The sequence below is a fragment of the Berghia stephanieae genome, chromosome 3 (assembly GCF_034508935.2).
Source record: "Berghia stephanieae isolate SIO BIC M18660-M18661 chromosome 3, UCSD_Bste_1.3, whole genome shotgun sequence".
NCBI classification, from domain to species: Eukaryota; Metazoa; Mollusca; class Gastropoda; order Nudibranchia; family Aeolidiidae; genus Berghia; species Berghia stephanieae.
The window spans coordinates 3,686,586-3,708,389 of record NC_088362.1 but is presented as its reverse complement, the minus strand read 5'-3'; the positions used below and the strand labels follow the sequence as shown (position 1 = coordinate 3,708,389).

The window sequence follows — 21,804 nt, the reverse complement described above, 5'->3', positions numbered from 1 at the left end:
CCTCCCCCTCCCCCCCCCCCCCCAAAAAAAAAATTTTAAAAATCCAACCAACATGGAACAACCATAATACACAGTGATCTTACTTTTTGAACAAGGTCACATGGTGAATTCCATGTAATTCTCTCCAAGTTGAAAAAGCCGACAGTAAACCACATAACAAACAGCTCACGAAGAATAAGATTCAGTTCCTGGAACACTGCAGCCTCAAGCTCTTGGGAAGTGGACTGTCTTAGACTCTGGAATTTGAACGTTAATATAACACTAAAAAAAAAATAAATTGAAAAAAACAATTCTAGTTCATCTGATATCTGGTATCTTAGAGCCAATCAGCCCATGGAATCGGAGTTTATTTTGATTTCTAAAGCGATAATGAGAATAATAAAAATTGCTTACTACCTTTATGATAGGACATTAATCTATTGTAAAGTCCTTTCTGTCAGACCTAACAGACACAGCTACCCAATTTCAATCACTGCTGGGTAGACAGGGGGTCAGAAAAAAGTCTTCTCTGCATCTGGTTTGTTTTTGTTTGTCTTTAAGGGTTTTAAGGCGCTTGCAACACATTTAGGTCATATCAGTGCCAGTCAAAAGGATGAAAATTGGATAGTAAAAACATTCTACAATTAAAAGGACTTGAAGAAAAAGTAAGACAAAGGGGAATGGTACGAATAGGAAACAGATGAGGACTCCAAGAGCACACTGTCAGTGTACTTAGTTTGAGACTACCTAAATGTTTCACCCAGACACCAGCACAAGATCCCACTAAAAGGAATACACTCAAATGTTTACAAATCATATGTTTAAAAAAAAAAGAAAAGATTTACAAGAAAATAAATATCACCTACCAAAACTATAACTCTACATTCAACTGTTTCCCTCCCAGCCAAGGACTTCGGCCAGGGTCAGGACAAAACTTGGTAATCTCATTCCAAGACAAAGGCAGAATGCAATTGGAAAACAGATACAGGGGGATAGAAGATACAGCAAGTACTATGAGAGGTCGGGAACCCCACCCAGACTTTCTGCATCTGGGATCAATATCGATACCTTTGGGTGTGAAGTGACGCTCTACCAAAGGAGAAAACCCGGACTGGATTAGTTCAAATGATATTATTATCTTTTTTTATAAAGAAAAAAAAGAAGAAGATGATTACTACAGTTTCATTGGCAATATATGATATGAGTGTTTTTCAAATGCTTAGTTGTCTGCTAATACTTAGAATATTCATTGTATTGGGGGGGGGGGGGGGAGGATAGTTGAGTAAGTACCTAGCAAATTTCTTTCATAAAAAGTCAAGCTGAGGATTAATCTGGAAAGTTAAAGAAAGAATTAAACTTATGGGCTGCCCCCCCCCCCCCCCCCTCCCCCCCCGCCAACCAACCCCCAATCTGACAGTAAAGATTTGAATCAGATTATTTATATGTGTGTCGAGTACTCTACATGTTGAGGTACCAGGACTCCTACGACTATTTCCATTCAGGATCAATAAAGTATATCTTATCCATTGAGAAATATCATTTGACTGAAGCCATTGCAATGTAAAGACTGACCAGAACATCTGCCCTGAGATCCACAAGGAACTTGACTCCACCACTCACTCTTCCAAGATGAGAAAACATCAATTTGTAGCGGGGTTTCAAAACTGACCTCATCCTCTCACACGAGTTCAAAAAGTTGGCGTCTCCTTTGCTCTGTAATAAAAAGCATATGCTTGTTATTTATCATTTTAAGGAATTTGACAATAGGAAGTGGATGGGTGGAATGGTTGGGTGCAGCATAGTGCCTATAAATTGTGCCGCTATGTGGTCTAGTGGTATGACACTCGCTTTCGGATCGGAAGGTTCTGGGTTCGAGCCTCGTGCTCGGTGCATAGTTGAATCCTTGGAAAAGGCTCGTTACTCACATTCTCTCACCGTACTCAGGTGTAAAATGAGTACCTGACCGTTAACAGCGTTGTCTTTGTCCAAAAAATTGTAAAATCGCCTAACAGGCGTCATGTCCCGTCCTACATGTTAAATGTTGCTGTTGACCAGGGACCACCTGTAAAGCGCTTTGAGCACATTTAGTGGATATTGCGCTATATAAAGCTGAATTTTTAAAAAAAATAATTTTTTTATCATATAGCTAGGGATTGAACATACGCACCATATACACATTAGTTGTAAGAGCATTGGTTCACTTTTTCGAAATCATATATGTATTCTTACAATCTCAAATCTTATTGTCTCAATCTCTTTCATTTCTGCATGGACCAACAGACCTGACTGGCCAGTTTTCTTTCTCTGAAAACTTTTTTCTTCCTTCATCCTTCCAATGAATATACCTAATGCCAACTCCTCGCTGAATAATTTGTACTCATTATGGTGCCCATCTGTCATAAGCCTTGATGATTAAAATACAATTCTTTCGCTCTATTCCTGACAATGAAATCCTGGTAAGTAATCTACCATGCCTCATTGTTGTGTTAAGCCTCATATCTAATGGTCACAGATGACTGCACAAACCCGAACTGCAAAGCCCTGGCCTCTTTTGTCTCTAATAGAGTGGTGACACACTACTGTAGCATTTAAGCCCGCCCACTCTCGATTCTTCAACATGTCATGATTTCACCCATGATGAAATCAAATCATGAGATTTTGTTTGATTGATTCCTTGAAGTTGCCTCCTTTTCAGGTCGAAAATTTGTTACGATTAATCAAAGTTTGTTGCAATTAACCAGTGACTTTTATGTAGAATTCATTCAGTTTCTTAGGAAATGTTGCGATTAACCGAAAGTTGCAATTAACCGAGTTGCGATTATCCGGAGTGGACTGTACCTCAATAAAGTGAACATATTGATGATCTCAGTTACAAAACATTCATCTATTGAAAACCCAACAATGTGGGCAATTAAAAAAAACAATGAATGATATAAAGGTCTGATGGACATGAATGGTTTTGTAACGCGTCAAAATAGAGCATTTTCATTAGATAGAAGAGTGATCTTGAGCTATAATTAGAAAACTGCATATTCTTGGACCAAAGCTACATGCTTGAATTGGCAGGTCTGACAACCGAATACAATTATGGGCTTGATTTAACACTATTGTAATGTACAATATATTGCTATGGATTGAGAGCATTTCCATGACAACAATGAGCCTGTAATAGTTTGGGTTATCAAACCTTCATATATAAATACAAAGGGACCAAGGCTTTTGCTACCATTGACAATTACCGTAGACTGTGTTATACTGTAAGCCACAGATGCTATGCTGTCTCTGTCTGGTCCATAATCCTTCGCCAGTTCACAAAGAAACAGTCCCTTTTCTTCTTTTTTGAGGCCTTTGTAATATTCCATGAACTTGCTACATCTTTGCTGAAATTGATGAATAATAAAATAATGGTTGAGAAAGATGCCAAGAAAACACAATACGGGTAAACGTAGGTCATTAGAGTTTTTTGTTGTTGTTGTATTTTTACATTTATCAGGGGAAAAAAGTTAAGTGAGACAAAAGATAAAAATAAAAACAAGAAAACAAATGTTTGACAGGCCATTTCCTTCTTAGCACTTTGCGCGGAGGAGGGTGGGGTGGGGTTGGGGGGGGGGGGGTAGATTTATCTTGTTAAATATTGACAATACTGTGAACATATTTATTCTAAAAGAGCAATTTTTAAATCGGGAGCTTCTTCATAAATAACTATATAATGATTCCACAAAACAGTAATTGGGCAGATGGGCTTGATTAAGATTTCATGAACAGTACTCAGCAGTTATATTTTTGACATAATTGTAAAATAATGTTAATATTAATATGCACTTCATATTTTTTTTTAAACCTGAAAGTAATGCACTAAAGAACAAATGATTTTAAATGGCCCATTATCCATATATTACCTCTGATGTCAAGAGACTGGCATTTATGTCCATAAACACTGTCTTTAATATTGATGTGTTGTCTACGATACCGGGATCACTCATACTACTTAAACGCCTCATGACAATGCTACTCAAAGCCGGGTTTGGGTTGAAAACCTGATGAATGAAGAACAAATAGAAATTGAAATGCATAATATACCATGCTGGAAACAAGAGAAGTAGGCTGTTTTGCAATTTTTTTACCTCCATTGATTTCAATTTGATAGCTATTTTTTTTTTTTTGGTGAGGGTGGTGGGGGGGGGGGGGGGGGGGGGGGGGTTGTGGTTCTTTCTTATTTGGTATGCCAGTATGTCTAAAATTGTTCTTGTAATGAGAAACAGAGGGATAAGTCAAAGAAGCTACAAAAACGGTTACTGCTTAAAAGACGAATTGCATAAAGATATCAACAACATCAGCAGATGCAGCATCATCGGGGCTTGAGAGAGAGAGAGAGAGAGAGAGAGAGAGAGAGAGAGAGAGAGAGAGAGAGAGAGAGAGAGAGAGAGAGAGAGAGAGACTAGTCTTAAATTAAACTGGCTGACATGACGCTGTCTGATAAGAATGAGGTATTGCATTCAGTGAAAAAACCTCTCCAGTCTCCAGCTATCCAACATAACAGTTTGTCTCAAAAAATCAATGTTTGAAAAAAGAAGAGAAAAAAAATGAGAGAGAACCAACTCTCTTAGCCCCTGTCTATGTCAGCTTATTTTCGCTGGTAGTTTGAAAGAAGACTTTTTTTCTTTAACCAAAGCCAGCCAAAAAAAAAAAAGTCTTGTAGTTTATTTCCTTACTTTTGGGACTAAGATTTTTTATTTAGAATCGACTTGATCCCGCCGTTCAATTGACCTGGAGTGAAAACCTCACTTGTTCGTCATTAACTTTAACCGTAAAATTATATATTGACCCAAGCGTTCTAAGAAAGAAAATTACCAGATTAAGTTGTTTGAGTCGTCTCAATGCATCCATTGTGAAGAGTCGAGTTCTTAACATTAACATACTTAGTCACATACCGAACCTTGAGCAATGGGTCAATATTTGTTGATCTTTCACTTTCACTTTCTCAGAAAGTTTCTGGACTTGAAGAGCAATGTCATCAGTTTGGCATGGATGTAATGACAATGACCTTCACAGTTATCATTCGTAAGCGAAAATGAAGCTAAGACGTAATTAAAGTAAAAAAGTAAAGTCAAAATGTCATGGACAATTATATCAAGTTTTCAGCAGTCAACAAACAGCAAGTGGGAGATAATATTTGACCTTTGACCTCTGAACTTTCGTTTTCTGATGAAATAATTTTTCAGACTAAGTAATTTAGATTTAGTTTGTAGTATTTCTCCCTATTTTGAGTTATAAATTATATTATTATGACTAAATTAGGTATCTAGCTACAACAACAACAGCCATGCTTAGTAGAAATGGCACAGCACAGTGTGTATTACAAACGTATTTTCATTTTCGTTTCGTTACATTATCGTAATTTTAACACTTTGACCTCTGCTACAAAATAAACACATTGTCTTGTTCAAGCACACAACTACGACCAAAGCAAAGCACTTGGCCTTGGTTCAGTCAACGATGGATTGTATCATTTTTGGTTCAGTGACAGCTGACTTTCAATGTCGGGATAACAGTTTTGACAGTGGAAAGTGATCATGTAAATTTGTATCTAAAATCGAGTCACCGATATTTCCTTTCTTCACTTCAGATTTTTCTTGGAAAGGTGGATGGCTGAACTCAATGACAAATTCCCCTTGTCTAGACATGACAAGCCGGCCCTAATTAATTGGTTTACTTAAATTTTAAGTATATTGAAAATATTAATTTGACATTTAATTTTTTTGTTTGTTTGTTTGATTAAGAAAAATGTCTAAATTAAACAGGTCTGTTATACTTTGCCGAAAATGTATACCAATAACTAGACACAGACCAGTGATAGACAAATGTTCATTCGTAAAGTTAGTGTCTCCGCAGCCACTAAGCTCATCTTCACATTGGCGAGTTTCTCTCTCAACGTCAAGTCATATAACTAAAAGTTCGTTTGGAAGTCTGAGACTACTTAACTCTGACCAAGATGCAATTAATAAAGTTGTATCGGATGCTGAAAAAATTGTCGGCTACCCGACGTCGTTTCTTAGCCTCAGATGTTTGCTGTCAGACGAGTTGTCAAATGTTGCAATGCAGATGAGGAAGTTAGTTGGGACCAAACATCCACTTTTGAAAACAGCTAGGTAAGTCCGGGATTAGTAATTGTTTTTTGTTTTTTTTTTGTTAGCCTTAATTTCATCCAGTTCTATCCCTGTAACTCCCCCCCCTTCTTTTAGTTAAATCTATTTTACATCAAAAACTAGGGTCCAGACTAGGGGCACAATCTCTGCCTCTCAATTTCACCTATGTGGTCATTAAATGTCTTGATGGACTGAGACGTGAAAAATTTTGCCTATATATAGATTTTTTAAATGATCATTTGATGAGAGGTCTTTGAGGTCCAATTGGTCACTGCTGTTGTGCATCACTGACTTCTTTTTGACAATTCTGTCCATTTCTCATGCTCTTTCATATTTTCCGTCAGAACACAACACGGTAGAGTTGGACTACAGGCTTACCCTCTTTATATTTTATAATAAAGCTCATGGAAAGACGCCAGTTTGAATTATTCTTTCCAATGACAGGCTATCCTTCATTTATTTCATTTAAACACACTTTGATGATTTTGTTTAAATTTTCTTTTGAATGCAAAATATTTTTCTCGTCCCTACATATTGCTGCAGTAGTGTTTCTTCTATCACCACAATGTACCTACTCATCTGATGTCATGATCAAGCTGTAACTCTTCCTTTCCAAATTATCATTTATTTTAGACTCTATGAACAATTTAAGGAAATATGCCAAGTTGTTTGGGTATCATTAAAAAACGGAAAGTTGTTGGTTTTTTATTCAATTCACACATTTTTTTTTTCAAGATTCAAACATTTAGTATAAATTTAACTCCATGTGCATTGAACATAAATGGTTGTAATAATGATTTTCACCCATGAACAGTGGCATGGTTATAGACGGTGCATTGAACATAAATGGTTGTAATAGTGATTTTCTCCCATGAACAGGGGCATGGTTTTAGACGGTGCATTGAACATAAATGGTTGTAATAATGATTTTCACCCATGAACAGGGGTATGGTTTTGACAGTGCATTGAACATAAATGGTTGTAATAATGATTTTCTCCCATGAACAGGGGCATGGTTTTAGACGGTGCATTGAACATAAATGGTTGTAATAATGATTTTCTCCATGAACAGGGGTATGGTTTTGACAGTGCATTGAACATAAATGGTTGTAATAATGATTTTCTCCCATGAACAGGGGCATGGTTCTAGACGGAAGACACAATCGGCAAATGAGAGGCCTTTTAGTCATGTTGATTGCAAAAGCTGCCGGACCAAATCCAAACAGATTATCACCAGACGATGAATCATCAAGTGGAATATATAACAGGTTTGTTATAGAACTGCTGCTCATATTTTACATGTTGTCTAGTCATATATATAAAACAGGGTAACAAATATGCTTTTATAATGTGCCAAATATTGTTATCTCATAGAAATGTATGTTTGAAAGAAAAAAAAAAAACCCAAAAAAAACTACTTTCATTCAGCTAAATAGTAAAAGAAACCTCTTCACTTGGAAAAGAAAGAAAAAATTAAACACGGGAAAAGTATTTTAAAAGCCATCGGCATAACCAGAAACGTTTCCTTAAGATGACTGCAATTCAGTGGTATGTTTAAAAAGATAGGAAACCTAATATATCACTGGCAATTAAGAAATGCATCTGAATTATTTTACAGACTTTTATCAGATGTTGCCATTCAAGTATATTTATCATTGAATAGAATAGGCTAAGCAAATCTGCAGGTCTAGTATTGACATGTCATGGTCTACATTTACCCAAAGTGTGCCGAGTAACGAAATTTAATTTCATTATTATAGAATATGTAATTTAAAAGGCTGGTAAATATTACTGGTCTAATTCATATATTACTGCATGTATTGTTATTTTGAACGAGAGTTGGAAGTTCTTATCTATCGCTTAACATCGGGTAAGTGTTGATTTTCTTATAAATATAAGTGTCCCTTTTGTTTTCAATGGCTACATTTTTATATTTATTTTATTTTTTCATTGTTGGTGCTAAAGAGGACTGAATTTCAGTGATCTTAATTCAGTTTTTTTTTTTTTAACAGTCAAAGATCATTAGCAGAAATTACTGAAGTTATTCACACAGCAAACCTTATACACAAAGGTGTGGTCAACCTGAGCAAGTTACCCACTGAGGAAAAAGGATTATTAAAGGACATGGCGTTTGGAAATAAAATGGCTGTGCTTAGCGGGGACTACCTATTGGGATCTGCCTGTTCTGGTCTAGCTGATTTGCAAAATCCGTCGGTGAGTGTATTTTAATTAAGTTTCACTGTATATTTTTTTTCTTTTCTACAAGTATCCTTATCAGACATGCCTCAAGTAGAGACCAAAGGAATGTTCAGGGTATGGACGGAAGCGTTAAGAATTGCCGTTTATCTTCTATCTGTCTAAGCCATTGTGCTCTTATGTTGGGCTAGATTTATCCATTTATTATGTTATCTCTGGAGTTTCAAGTTATGGTTATCAGTACTAAAAAGAATCTGTTCATAGCTATTGTATTTTTCGGGAGTTCTCACAGAGAAAGTACTCTTGACTTAACTTAATATATTGTTCAATGTTTTATTTTTTATTATGTAAAGCGCCGCAGAGCACGATTAACGTGGATGTTTAGGCGCTATATAAATTCATTATTTACTATTTACTATTTACAATGTGAGTTGTACCATCAGAGGCATTCTTTGTACCTTTTCTAGGTAGTGGATATATAATTTTTATGTTTGTCTTTAAGATACGAGTTGGTGTTCTTGTGATTTAAATTAATTTTGTATCATTTCAGGTCTTGTTTTAATAAGATGTTAATTTCTTGTATTTTATTTATAATGTCTTTTACTTTTGTTCATTTTCTTATCAGGTTATTGAAATTGTTGCGTCGTCAATTGGCGATATGATGACAGCTGAATTTACACAATACACGGATTCTTGTGGGAAGCCGACTTTACCAGACACATCTAACGGTTTCTCTGACTGGCTGAGACAGACATTCTTGACGCTTGGAAGTTTGCTTTCCAAGAGCTGCCAGGCAGCGTTGATGCTTTCAGGACACCCTAAACAGCTGCAGGATATGGCCTTTAATTTTGGGAAAAACTTGACTTTTTCTCATCAGGTTAGCAGACATGAGTGGCTTTTTTTAATTTCGTTTATTTGAAAATATTAATACCCCTATCCCCTCCAGCCTGTGGCATATAAAAGTATAGATAGTATGCGGTGGTTAAGAAGCTCACAACATTGCCATCCGGAAGTATAACGGACCAACACACAAAACTACGTGTAACCTTGAACGTTTATAGTCTGGTTAATACAGTTTAGTGAGAATTACTCATAAACATGGACGGAAAAACACAATAACAACGACCTGAGTGACGTCAACTTCATACTATCTATAACCAATTTAAAGATTATTTTTTTGCCAGTCAAATATTATCCAGGTCATTAATTTTTTTTAATTTTTAGGGCGTTCCCTACCTTTCTACTTTGGAATGAAAATTTTTTTTAAAAGATTGCAATTCTGTATTTGCCATTTGCAATTCATTGCAACAATTAAGTTGAAGATTCTAAACGAAAACGAATAACTCTTTTTTAAAGTTTTCTCCACCACAAAAGTGTCAAATTTATTGATATGCATTTTTCTCGTTGAAAACTCATTTTTACATTTTATTTATTTATATATATACTTTCTCGTTACCACAAAACCAAAGTATACAGTTTCTATATATTCTGAATTACTTAATATTCATTTGCCTCCACGAGTTAAAAGTTCACCCAATTTTTAACCATGGTTTAAAATATATAAAGATAAAAAAATAATCTCAGATACTATTGTTGACTTACAAAACCGTTCAATTAAAAAAATGACTTGCAATAATCAGCAACCTATATTACTACTAACAAAATAGAGGGATTTAAATGGGGAATTGATCTACCGAGTTTGAGATTTCCATGCTCGAGTGTATTATTATTATGAATTTTTACTCTTTATTCCACAGCTCTCAAAGGATATAATTCCATTCATTGAAAAAAGTGATCTCAATAGTCTAAGCTTTACATCAGCCCCTATTCTCTTGTACAAAGAATCTGCTAGTGCTGAAGAATTCTCTAGAATACAACAATTGTGGGACGGAGGTGTCGCTAACAATGCCAAGGTGTGTGATTTACCTTCATTTTATAACAATGAACAGTTGTTTGGTTAGATTTGAAAAGCATTGGTTAGCTGCTCTTTATGGTTACATTAAATATTGGATTTCCTCAAATCGCCTCTTAACTGGACATGGCAGAACTGCATCAAATATGTGCAGATGGAAACTTGGAAACAGTGATACCTGCCAGAAATGTCAGGCAGCGCCAGAGACCAGCGATCACATCGTCCTTCACAGTGATAGTGATACCTGCCAGAAATGTCAGGCAGCTCCAGAGACCAGCGATCACATCGTCCTCCACTGTCTAGTCACTAAACTTTAAGGTGGCTACGAAACCGTCCTTAGGGTGGAGGAAGACTTAAGGAGCTGGGTTGACGGAATAAATTAGCTGCCATATTCTGGAAAGACACGTGTTTAAAAATTTGGCCAGAAAACTCATACCGCAGATATCGATCAATCTAAATGACCCTCAACTTGGCATAAACTCTCGAACATTGGGGGTCCAGGTTGAGGGTCATTTAAATTGATCGATATTTGAAAGACACTTTTTCTGGCCAAATGTTTAAATACCTGTTTTTCCAGGGCACGGCAGTTAACTCTCTCCTTACCAGCTATTTTTAGAATTTTCCCTGAAAATTTACTCCAATCCAATGCAAGAATAGACTTTTCTAACTCAAACAGAAAAGTAACAAGTGAGCTCTACAGCACAGTGTTTAGTGTAATCAGCTATAATCAAATAATTTCTTAAAATTTTGTGGTAAAAGAGAAATCAGAATGAGAAAATTGTCTGTTGCGTCGTAACGAATGTGACGATTTTCCTATGAGTGGTAAGGAGAGGGTTAACTGGTTAATTCAGCTGTTTTTAAAAATCTGACAGACTCCTTTTAATTTGTAATGTGAAAATGTTTGTTTCCTTTGCATTTGAGAATACAGAATTCCAACTTGCATTAGAGTTTGTGTGAAATATTCTTTAATAACCAACCCATACCTGCCTGCTGTTACAGACCGTCCGTAATTGTTACGGAAGTGTAAGGACAATTACGGACTTACGGAAATAGAAGAAATATTACTGATACAAATGGTCGCAACATTAAATTAAAAAATAATTATTTTTTTTTTTCCATCATTTACCGCATGCTACAATAAAAAATCTCAATGCCTCGTTGGCTGGCGATGAGTGATGTCATCGACTCGACACAGAAACTTTACCCTCATCGATAGACACAATGCAGTGTTGAAAGTAGGTCATCAATAAGCATATCATTATCGCAGGGGGTCAGGGGTCATTGGCAATGCCCAGTCGAGCCTAGTTTGGTTGGATTTTACATAATATATAAAAGGGTGTATCTATAATTATTTTTGTTTGCTTTAGTATTAGTGAAATTTGACCATTAATTACTGATGAATTTTGTATTTCTTACTGAATTTGAAATTTTCAAGTAGGCAGGTATGCAAACCTCTGAACTTCTACTTTATACCCTTTCATCCTTCTTATACAGATTGTGTCAGAGATTAATGCAAAAGGAATCATAAATGTCTGCCGGGAAAGATGTCAAGATTACAGAGACAAAGCCATTACTTCCCTAGACAGTTTCCCAGAATCGGATGCAAAATCAGCCCTTATCAGCATGGCCCGCGTCATGAGTGAACCCTTGCACTGATGTTGAAATACTGTTTTAAAAATCCTTAAAAAATACACACCAACAGTTGTTTTGTTTTTTTTAAACCTCATTGTTTTAAATAATCAAATTAAATATGTTTTAAAAATTAATAATTTTACATGTTTTTGTGTTGATTGTTTGGAGAAATTGTTTGTATTGGGGGCTTGAGTGCTTACTAGTGCAGAGATACACTCTAGCAGCCCTGCCATGCATATGTACAGTGCAGCCCACTTATAACAACATCCTCAATATCGACATGGAATCCAAGCCCAGATTTTTTTCCTTTATGTCACTGCTAATGAAAAACTTGCCATAACGACATATATTTTAGTAGTAAAATCCATGAATGTATAGCAACTTCAAATCGACAGTCGAGGAAAAATTTCTGGTCCACTGAAATTATTTGTAGTCGAGCCAATGAAAACACTCGACTGGCTGACCAATGACATTAATTGATGTTGGCATTTTCCGTAGGCGAGGCAAAGCGAGTCAAAAACCTAGCTTATCTGGCGCTTCGCATTGCACAAGTGTTCACTGGCTGCTCGACTGCCATAGCATGAGCCATGAGTAAGAAAATGGAGGATGTGAAGACGAATGAGCAATGGAGGTCATCCAGCTAGGGAATGCAGATACACACCTACTGCCCTTTTGACCCACTTTCGCTAGGTACTCTGATTGCTGATCATGCACTCAAATTAAAACATAAATCATGATGTCCACTCCTACTTCCACCAAGTTGAAGAGAAAAGCGATTACTATAATATTTTTGGTGCCTAAGTGAGCCCGACAGCAGTAGGCTGGTGAGTGAACTTAATTATCCGAACCAGCGACCACCTGAGCTAGCCCTTCGGTCTTGTGCCATGACGTAGAAGTTAGACGTCTTTTGTAGTTGTTCCAGGTGACTATAAAGTGTGTTACTGATGCTTGGATTTGGTGGGAGGGTGAGTGAACAATTCCTGCTACACTAGCTTTTTGCCTTGCTTTGCCTCGCCTACAGAACGGATTCCCCATAACTTGGTCATCAGGATCATCAAGAAACTAACAGCGTGAGTTTGAAGCGTAGAGAAGAAAAAAGCAGCAGCCACTGCTGAATGCTGATGTTGATGCAGCTATGCGAACAACAGAGACGTCGTGGCCTATGATTTAGATCAGGCAAAGATAATATGCTTCAACAGTCGTAACGTCACTTCCCCCATAATGACGCATGGTAACTTAGTAACACTGGCTCTAAACTATCGGAACAATGGCGGACGCCCTATGAAATATTTCTCAGACCAGCATAAAAGCGAATCCAGAGGGAAAAAAATACATTATAAATCTGATCATGTTTTGACTTTTACACATTCTGATCACAATACATATGAAAAGTTCTAGCCAGCATGAAGAAGAAAAAGTGCAGATTTTCTTCGTTTAGAACCACGATGGCCGCTGTTGCTGGGCGACGTGACATCAGACTATTGAATCCAATTAACCAGTAGCTTTTTGACTAATCAAAATGCATGATTTGTGTCACACCCTCAAGCTAAAAAAAAAAGGTAGTCCACCATAGCCATTCAGCCCATGGAGTCAGGAGTTTATCCCGGTTTCTATAGCATGAAACTGGCAATAGCAATTGCTTGCTATTCTTTGGATAGGATGCTAGTCTATCGCAAAGTACTTTCCGTCAAATCTAACAGACTCAGTTACCCATTCACTGCTGGGTGGATAGGAGGGGGGGGGGGGGTGATCAGAAAAAAATCTCAACTGCAAACAGGATCAATCACGGTACCTTTATGTGTGAAGCGAGTGCTCTACCAACTGAGCTATCAGGACCTTCAAGCTACTTCAGACAAATATAATTGGTTTTTACAAACATTAGAATACTGAAAGTTGACATCACTCTACTCTTGTTATTGTTTTTCAACCACTAGTTGTGTGATTAGTTCTCACCAGATTAGCGCAGTCAGACTATAGATAGTTTGCGCTTGGCTAAGGAACTCATAACATTGCCATCCGGAAGTAAAAAAAAACAATAACAAAGACCTGAGTGACGTCATCTTCGAACTATCTATAAACGTTAAAAGTTACACATATAATTTTCTGTCTTTGGCACAATTGATCAGGTGTAGGAATAGTGAGTTTTTCACTTAAACACACACAATCTATGGTCACTCCTTGTATTTTGATTAGTTGAGCACCAACTGCCATTGTTTACATTCAGACAGACGGCTGTCAAGGATGTGTGGTTGCATTCCCTTTCCCTATGTGTCTATAGATAGAATGAAGTTGACGTCACTCTGGTCTTTGTTATTGTTTTTTGCCTTCCGCGTTTTTGAGTAATTCTCAGTCAACGGTATTATCCATACTATAAACGTTCATGGATACACATAGTTTTGTGTGTTGGTCCGTTATACTTCCGGATGGCAATGTTATGAGCTTCTTGGCCCAGCGCATACTATCTATTAATAGAAGACAAGTTAGGTCAAGAGTTTTCATGCAAGTAGTGCAAGTAATTCCTGGCATAAAGTCAAGTAGCGGCATGGAATTATTTTCAAGGATCCTACTTCCGCTTTAAAGGCCTTTGTAGATGGTTGAAAATAGATAGTCTATTACTATTACTTTACTCCCTCTTCCTCCATCTCCCCTCTCCCGCTGCTATTTTTAGTTGCTCCACTATAACGACAACTTTCTATTCTTATATCGGCATTCTTTTCTGGTCCCTGCAATGTATTTAACCGGTATTAGGTATATATATATATATATATATATATATATATATATATTTTTTTTTTTTTTTATTTTTTTTTTGGTGGGGGGGGGGGGGGGAGCTAAATTAGAAATTTTTTTTTGCTCCAGATTTGGCATTTTAATTTTAAACCAAAATTTTTCATAGGGCAATTGGTTAAAATAGTGTTAGTTTTGTATGAGCTACACTGGATCAATGGTAAAGTGACAAATAATATAAATTATCTCATTTTCTTCCTTTTTATTTGCGCTGATACTGATATGACCTATTTTTATGTGTTGCAAGCGCCAATATTTAGTCTAGTCCCTCCTGTCCTCCCTTACATTGAAAAAGAAAAATGATTGTAAGTTATTAGTTGGGTTTTGACAATTTAGATAATAGCACACATCGAAATTGGCCATTGACTAACATAATAATATGTACCTATCAAGTCTTTAATACATAGAACAAGGTTAAAGAGTCGACTATGGTTGTTCCGTGTCTAGAAATAGACTCACAGGGTTAAAAGAGTAGACTATGGTTGTTCCGTGTCTAGAAATAGACTCACAAGGTTAAAAGAGTCGACTATGTTTGTTCCGTGTCTAGAAATAGACTCACAAGGTTAAAAGAGTCGACTATGGTTGTTCCCTGTCTAGAAATAGACTCACAAGGTTAAAAGAGCCGACTATGGTTGTTCCCTGTCTAGAAATAGACTCACAAGGTTAAAAGAGTCGACTAGGGTTGTTCCGTGTCTAGAAATAGACTCACAAGGTTAAAAGAGTCGACTAGGGTTGTTCCGTGTCTAGAAATAGACTCACAAGGTTAAAAGAGTAGACTATGGTTGTTCCGTGTCTAGAAATAGACTCACAAGGTTAAAAGAGTCGACTAGGGTTGTTCCGTGTCTAGAAATAGACTCACAAGGTTAAAAGAGTCGACTATGGTTGTTCCGTGTCGAGAAATAGACTCAAACTCAAAGCAGCACAGAATAAAAAAGACAAATAAAAGTAAAAGGAATGTCTCACCACCGATGTGTCGCATATTTATACTACATATTATATATGGGCGGAGTTATGTTTCCCTTGTTGATTTCATTTGAATGGTGGTTTCATGGCTGATTGTGAATTGTGCGTCTAAATTGTTTTATAAAGCAAATCTCAGGACTTCGACGTGTAGGCAGTAGGAGGGGTGGGGTGGGGGGTGTTCCTGACACAGCTTTTTAGTGGTATAAAGGGATACATAATAATAATAATAATAATAATAATAATAATAATAATAATAATAATAATAATAATAATAATAATAATAATAATGAAATTTATTTATATTGCGCCCACTCCTCTATACAATAAAGCTCTAGGCGCATAACAATAACTTCAATCCATTCAAATTTTTCTCTCTCTCTCTCTCTCTCTCTCTCTCTCTCTCTCTCTCTCTCTCTCTCTCTCTCTCTCTCTCTCTTCTCTATCTACATCTATCTATCTATCTATCTCTCTATCTATCTATCTATCTATTTATCTATCTCACTCTCAGTCTCTCTCTCTCACACACAAACACACACACACACACACACACACACACATACAAACCTTCCACCATCCAACTATTTAACATATTTAAAAAATAAAGTAATATATAATATATATATATAATGTATATACATAATATTCTAATAGGATTCAATAGTCGTAACGTCACTTCCTTCATAATGACGCATGGTAACTTAGTAACACTGGCTCTAAACTATCGGAACAATGGCGGACGCCCGTATGAAATATTTCTCCGACGAGCATAAAAGCGTATCCAGACGGAAAAAAAAAACCACATAAATTTGATCATGTTGTGACTTTTGCACATTCTGATCACAAGACATATGACAAAATCTAGCCAGCATGAAGAATAAAAAGTAATGATTTTCTTTGTTTAGAATCAAGATGGCCGCCGTTGCCGGGCGGCGTGACATCAGACTACTGAATCCAATTATCATCAAGAATAGAGATGATGAAATATCGGAAATTCCCCATTCCACTTAATTTTCTATTCGGAGTATCTATTCGTCCTACCCCTATTCCCTTTTCTGTTTGAAGCGTCGGTCGGACTAAATAAGCAAGCTGAATATTATTATCTAAGGTTTGGGCTGGATTGAAAAAAAAATTGAGCTTTTATATAGCGCAATATCCACTAAACATGCTCAAAGCGCTTTACAAGGGGTCCCTGGCCAACAGCAACATGCAACATGTAAGACGGGACATAACGCCTGTTAGGCGATATTACATTTTTTTCGGACAGAGACAACACTGTCAACGGCCAGGTACTCCTTTTCCAAGGACTCAACTATGCGCCGAGCGAGGCTCGAACCCAGGACCTTCCGATCTGAAAGCGAGTGTCATACCACAAGACCACATAGCCGCACAATGGATGACTTATTGAATTGACTGGCTACATAATTTTTAAAATCCTTTCTCAGCTTATAATTGGATTAAAGAATTTTAAAAAATCGTTTTATTTTTCAAATTCAAATAGATAAAAAAGGTAAACAAATTTACCTTACTACCACTATCAGTTATTGCGGCATATCACCATTCATTTTTTACTCACACTTTAAGTAATTTATTGATTTTCTACAGCTCCAATTACCGGACCTAATAATTTGTGACCCCTCGTCTCAAAACGGTATTATGTCGGGATGGACCAGATGCTAAAAAGCCAAATTATAGTTAAACTGGTCAAAAATAAAGTGATTTAACACAGTAAAATATGATATTCCTTCTCCTCTATAAAGCATATAAACTCAACTTAAGCGTGATATTTCTGGCTACAAATTCCATTTTCAGCATCTTAATCATCCCGACTTAATACAGTTTTGAGACGGAGGGTCACATTTTGTATCGAGTCTCAACGCTTGGATTACGACGAGCAATCCCACAAATTTAGCCTGGACTGGAGGCGACATAAAACGGTAGCTACTACTATTGATAAACACGAGACTTTGATCACAGTGACCCAAGTTCAAGTACAACCTGACCTGACCCTATCTTTTATGCTTCCAGTCACAAGATCTGCTGTCATTGCCTCGTGCATTTTTATTTTACATTCAAAAATGATTTGAAACAGTGCTATAGCACTGGATTGGATAACGTGATAACGTTTTAATCCAATAAGCACGAAGGAAATAATACGTATGTTTACTCAATCCTAGAGATTTTTGCTACTTTTCAAAATTGGAAAGAAAAAAAAAGTATAAAAATGAGTATTACAAAGATATTTTTATTCAACTACCATTAACATGTAAAAACTAAAAACATTAACTTTGATACTACGCCTATAATTTGTCTCATAAAAATGTAATAAATAGGCATGGGGTAAAAGTAACCCGGGTAAACTACGGGTATAGTCGGTGTTAGGGTTGAGTGAGTTAAACGGAGTGACGGAAAAGTCCTGATAAAACTGTCGCCTTTGTTGATTCGTTGGTTAGCAAAGTATTGCCTGTGGTATACTGCAATAATAAATAATGGCTGTGCTCAAAACTTGACATCAACTTAGAGAATACATACTTAGAATGAATTGAGAAATAAAACAATATTACCATAACATAGATTAGATAAATTGCGCTGGAATTAACTCTTGGTTATGAGTTCCATATAAACGATATGTAATCACAAAGGCATATTTAGTAATAAATAAAAAAATAAAAAATTCCCTTTATTCATCCCCCAGGGGAAATTTGTCTTTAGGGTCTATTCCAAGGGAAGACTGGAATAACCCTGCGTCAGCCGCAGAGCAGCGCCGCAAAGTGAGCTAAGGCGATGTGACTTGCTCAAGGCCACACAACGCAGCGGCGGGTGATTGAACTCGGTACCTTTCGGGTAGGAAGCAAAGACCATACCACTGAGCCACTCTGCCCCTATTTTTATAATAATATAATAAAAAATAGCATTGAGTTGATGTTTCGGTGCGATGTGTACTAATTTGCAGGTCTGATCGCCCAAGTTGTTATGGGCTCATTGTTGTAATGGATACACATTCTCTCAAACCAACGAAAGATATACTCCATAACTAACAACAATGTAAAGACAAGCCTATGATTGCGTTCGGTTATCAGACCTACAATTTATGTGTACGTTGTTTTGATGTAATGGTAGGGAGATAGAGGGTAGTTGTGGTATATTAATACGATTGAGTTCAACTCTGATGTGTGTTGGCGCGGTTTTATGACTAACGCTGCTTTTGATAATTGTATGTAATATAATGATGAAGAAAACACTCAAATGTGTGAGCACCCTCACCCTCCCTCCCCTTGAAAATCCTAAAAATCAGAAAATTTGCATGTAGTTTTAATTTAATTATCTAATTAACAGTTCATGTATACGATGAACGTGCATCGACGTATCTAAACTCACTTTTAAAAAAACAAAGCAAATTCTTTAAAGATTTCGTAATTTAGTCTAGATCTATCTACCTACTTTTGATGCCAATTAAAAACTACGCTTTGTTGTTTTGACGCACCAATTTAAGCACTTAAAAAACGTCATCAATGACACCTCAACATAAAAGCAACAATATGTGTTTATGACAGCATAATGCTAATAGTATTGTAAATGACGTCACTGCTTGAAGCTCGAAGAAAAAATAACATTTGTGAAATGGAATAGAAGTAGAAGCTTCGATTTAATTTTCCTAGAGGTTTTGGAAATTTCAGCCTTCAGTCAACCTTGACTAGGAAAAATGAATAAAATCATTCTACGGACAAAGTATGCCTACTGACGACGAGGATGAACACCACAGAAACATGTGTTTCGGCCATAATATATAAATGTGACTCCATTTTTATTTTACATTAGCTCTAACCAACGTTATCGAGCACTCTTGTACCTACAAGTACCCAACAACACTCATATATATATATATATATATATATATATATATATATATATATATATATATATATATATATATATATATATATATATATATATTATATATATATATATATATATATATATATATATATATATATATTATTATATATTATTATTATGTATATATAGTATATATATATATATATATATATATATATATATATTGTGTGTTTTATTTATGTATATATTATATATATATATATATATATATATATATATATTATATATATATATATATATAGAGAGAGAGAGAGAGAGAGAGAGAGAGAGAGAGAGAGAGAGAGAGAGAGAGAATTTCCGCTTTTAAAACATACATTTTGCAGATAGATAAGTAAAATTCAATAAATGAATGTTGAAAACCATTTTGGGCTCAGATCTTTATCCTTTATAATGGAAACAATTGCATTATATCACTTATTCATTTTAGTAGCCTATTTTATTTACTTTTTATTGAAGAGGTTTTCAGTATTTAGATAATCTATGCTTTAAGCCAATGGCGCTGATATAACCTAAATGTGTTGTAAGCGCCGTAAACCCCTAAAAACAAAAACAAACTGTAAGCCACGAATCAGAGCTAAAAATATTATAATAATATCACCTCAGTTCGGGCAACACATTTTTTAAAAAATAACGAACTTTTGCGAAAGTTGTGGTCAAATAATCCAGGTTTTATTTCTTCCGATTGAAAGGCGGGAAAGGAGGGGGGGGGGGGGGTGAAGATGAAGGAGAAAACATAATCTTTTTTACGGTAGAAATTGTAATTTTCAACGTACAATTATTTACATTAGTGGTAGGATATTTTCCTTCTCTATTTTTTATTTTCTTTTTAATTTGCTCAATAAAATCGGGGTTGTTTTCTTATTAAAAGCAAAATTTAAAAAATAAATAAAAATCAACACAGAGCGAGAGAGGCAGAGAGAGAGAGAGAGAGAGAGAGAGAGAGAGAGAGAGAGAGAGAGAGAGAGAGAGAGAGAGGGAGAGAGAAATGAAAAGAATAAAATAAAGCTTATCCAATTATGATAATATTATGTATATTGAATTGATGCTGCAGAAAACGTCGTTTTTACAGTGTTTTCAATGATCTATAGCAGGCGTGTATTTTTTTAAATGTTGACAGTCGCTAGGTAAGGTAAATTAGCATTCTTAAAAAGCAGTCGGCAATTAATATCATATCTCAGGAGAAAGCACTCGAACGTTTCAGCATTTTATCCCAAATAGATCAGGGGAAAAACAGCAACACTGAACATTGTATGACTAGATGTGCAGCCCGAAAGAATCTTCTAGAAATAATTTTCGACAGAGGCAACGCAAGTACTCGTTTTACACCTGGGTATGCTGAGAAATTGTGAGTCTAAATCCTTTTCCAAGGACTGAATTACGTGCCGCTTGTAATTGTAATCACGGGATTCGAACCCCCTACGTATAGACCAAAAGCCGAGCGCCATATCAATCGTCCACAAAACCACTGTATAATTCACTGTTCTAGTTTTGCCCAGTAGTCTCTGTGTAATAACCTAACCACTCGCAACATCTGAAATAGATTGATAATTATACAACGTTAAAAGCTTAACATTAGACTGGTATCGATAGTGGGTTGGGAAACACATCACTAATATACTAATATAAAAAAGACAAATGCAAAAAATTGATGGTCTAGTAAAGTAGTCAGAATGAATTTATCTAATTTCTTATAATAAGCAGTGTAAAGCAGATATCTACCTTTCTTTCGAATTATATCAATTCCTCGTAGACGAATTAAAATCTCAGAAAAATGCACACAAGAACTTCCTGTGAAATGGTTGCAAAATGGAGCGCAGACCCGTTTTTAGGAGTTATATAAGATGTTTTTTCTCTCGCTTTGTTGGTCACTTTATGAAAACGATAAGGTAGTTACTTCGCGTATGATAATTGTTGGACAACTGACCGGTTATTTTATATAAACTTTGATTATTCCATTGCGCGTTTGTGAGGTAATACGATTGGTGAATAGTCACAGTTTCAATTTTGAATCGCTGCATTAGTGGAAACGAAGCATTTCCAAGAATTCGTCACGCATCATGGGATTTCCCGATCGTTCCTGATAACCGGATTTCATTGGCTCGACAGTGAAGGAGGTCGACCAATGAATCATGAACAATCCTCGGCTAGCTCTGTGTGTTTGTAGGTATTTTAGCACGGTTTCTCTTGGCGTATTATTATTTTCTCCGTAAACATAATTAACAATATTGACATAATTCATTACAAAAATAATCTTGGTGTTATCGTCGCCTTTTGAAACATTTTTTTTCATCATTT

The 21,804-nt window shown here is 36.0% G+C and overlaps 2 protein-coding genes across 3 annotated transcripts in view; one reads left to right on the top strand and one right to left on the bottom strand.

Annotated features, from left to right (window-relative positions):
- Window positions 1-21,554, bottom strand: part of LOC144967037 (malonyl-CoA decarboxylase, mitochondrial-like) — a 30,244-nt gene extending 8,690 nt beyond the window's left edge. The window contains exons 1-5 of one of the 2 annotated variants that reach the window (XM_078903795.1): window positions 21,229-21,554; window positions 3,879-4,016; window positions 3,219-3,359; window positions 1,552-1,692; window positions 84-236 (exon numbers count right to left, since the gene is read on the bottom strand). In XM_078903795.1, the coding sequence (XP_078759921.1) occupies window positions 84-236; window positions 1,552-1,692; window positions 3,219-3,359; window positions 3,879-3,980 (537 nt within the window). In that variant the 5' untranslated portion in view covers window positions 3,981-4,016; window positions 21,229-21,554. Of the gene's footprint in view, window positions 1-83; window positions 237-1,551; window positions 1,693-3,218; window positions 3,360-3,878; window positions 4,017-4,830; window positions 5,146-21,228 lie in introns of those variants that run through there. The other variant, XM_078903794.1, reaches the window with a different exon arrangement.
- LOC144967038 (all trans-polyprenyl-diphosphate synthase PDSS2-like) lies at window positions 5,628-11,999 on the top strand. The gene is made up of 6 exons (XM_078903796.1): window positions 5,628-6,128; window positions 7,262-7,393; window positions 8,138-8,339; window positions 8,947-9,198; window positions 10,079-10,234; window positions 11,728-11,999. Exons 1-6 carry the CDS (start codon window positions 5,764-5,766, stop codon window positions 11,887-11,889), a joined length of 1,269 nt encoding a protein of 422 aa, XP_078759922.1. The 5' UTR covers window positions 5,628-5,763; the 3' UTR covers window positions 11,890-11,999.
- Window positions 21,555-21,804: the final 250 nt, after the last annotated feature.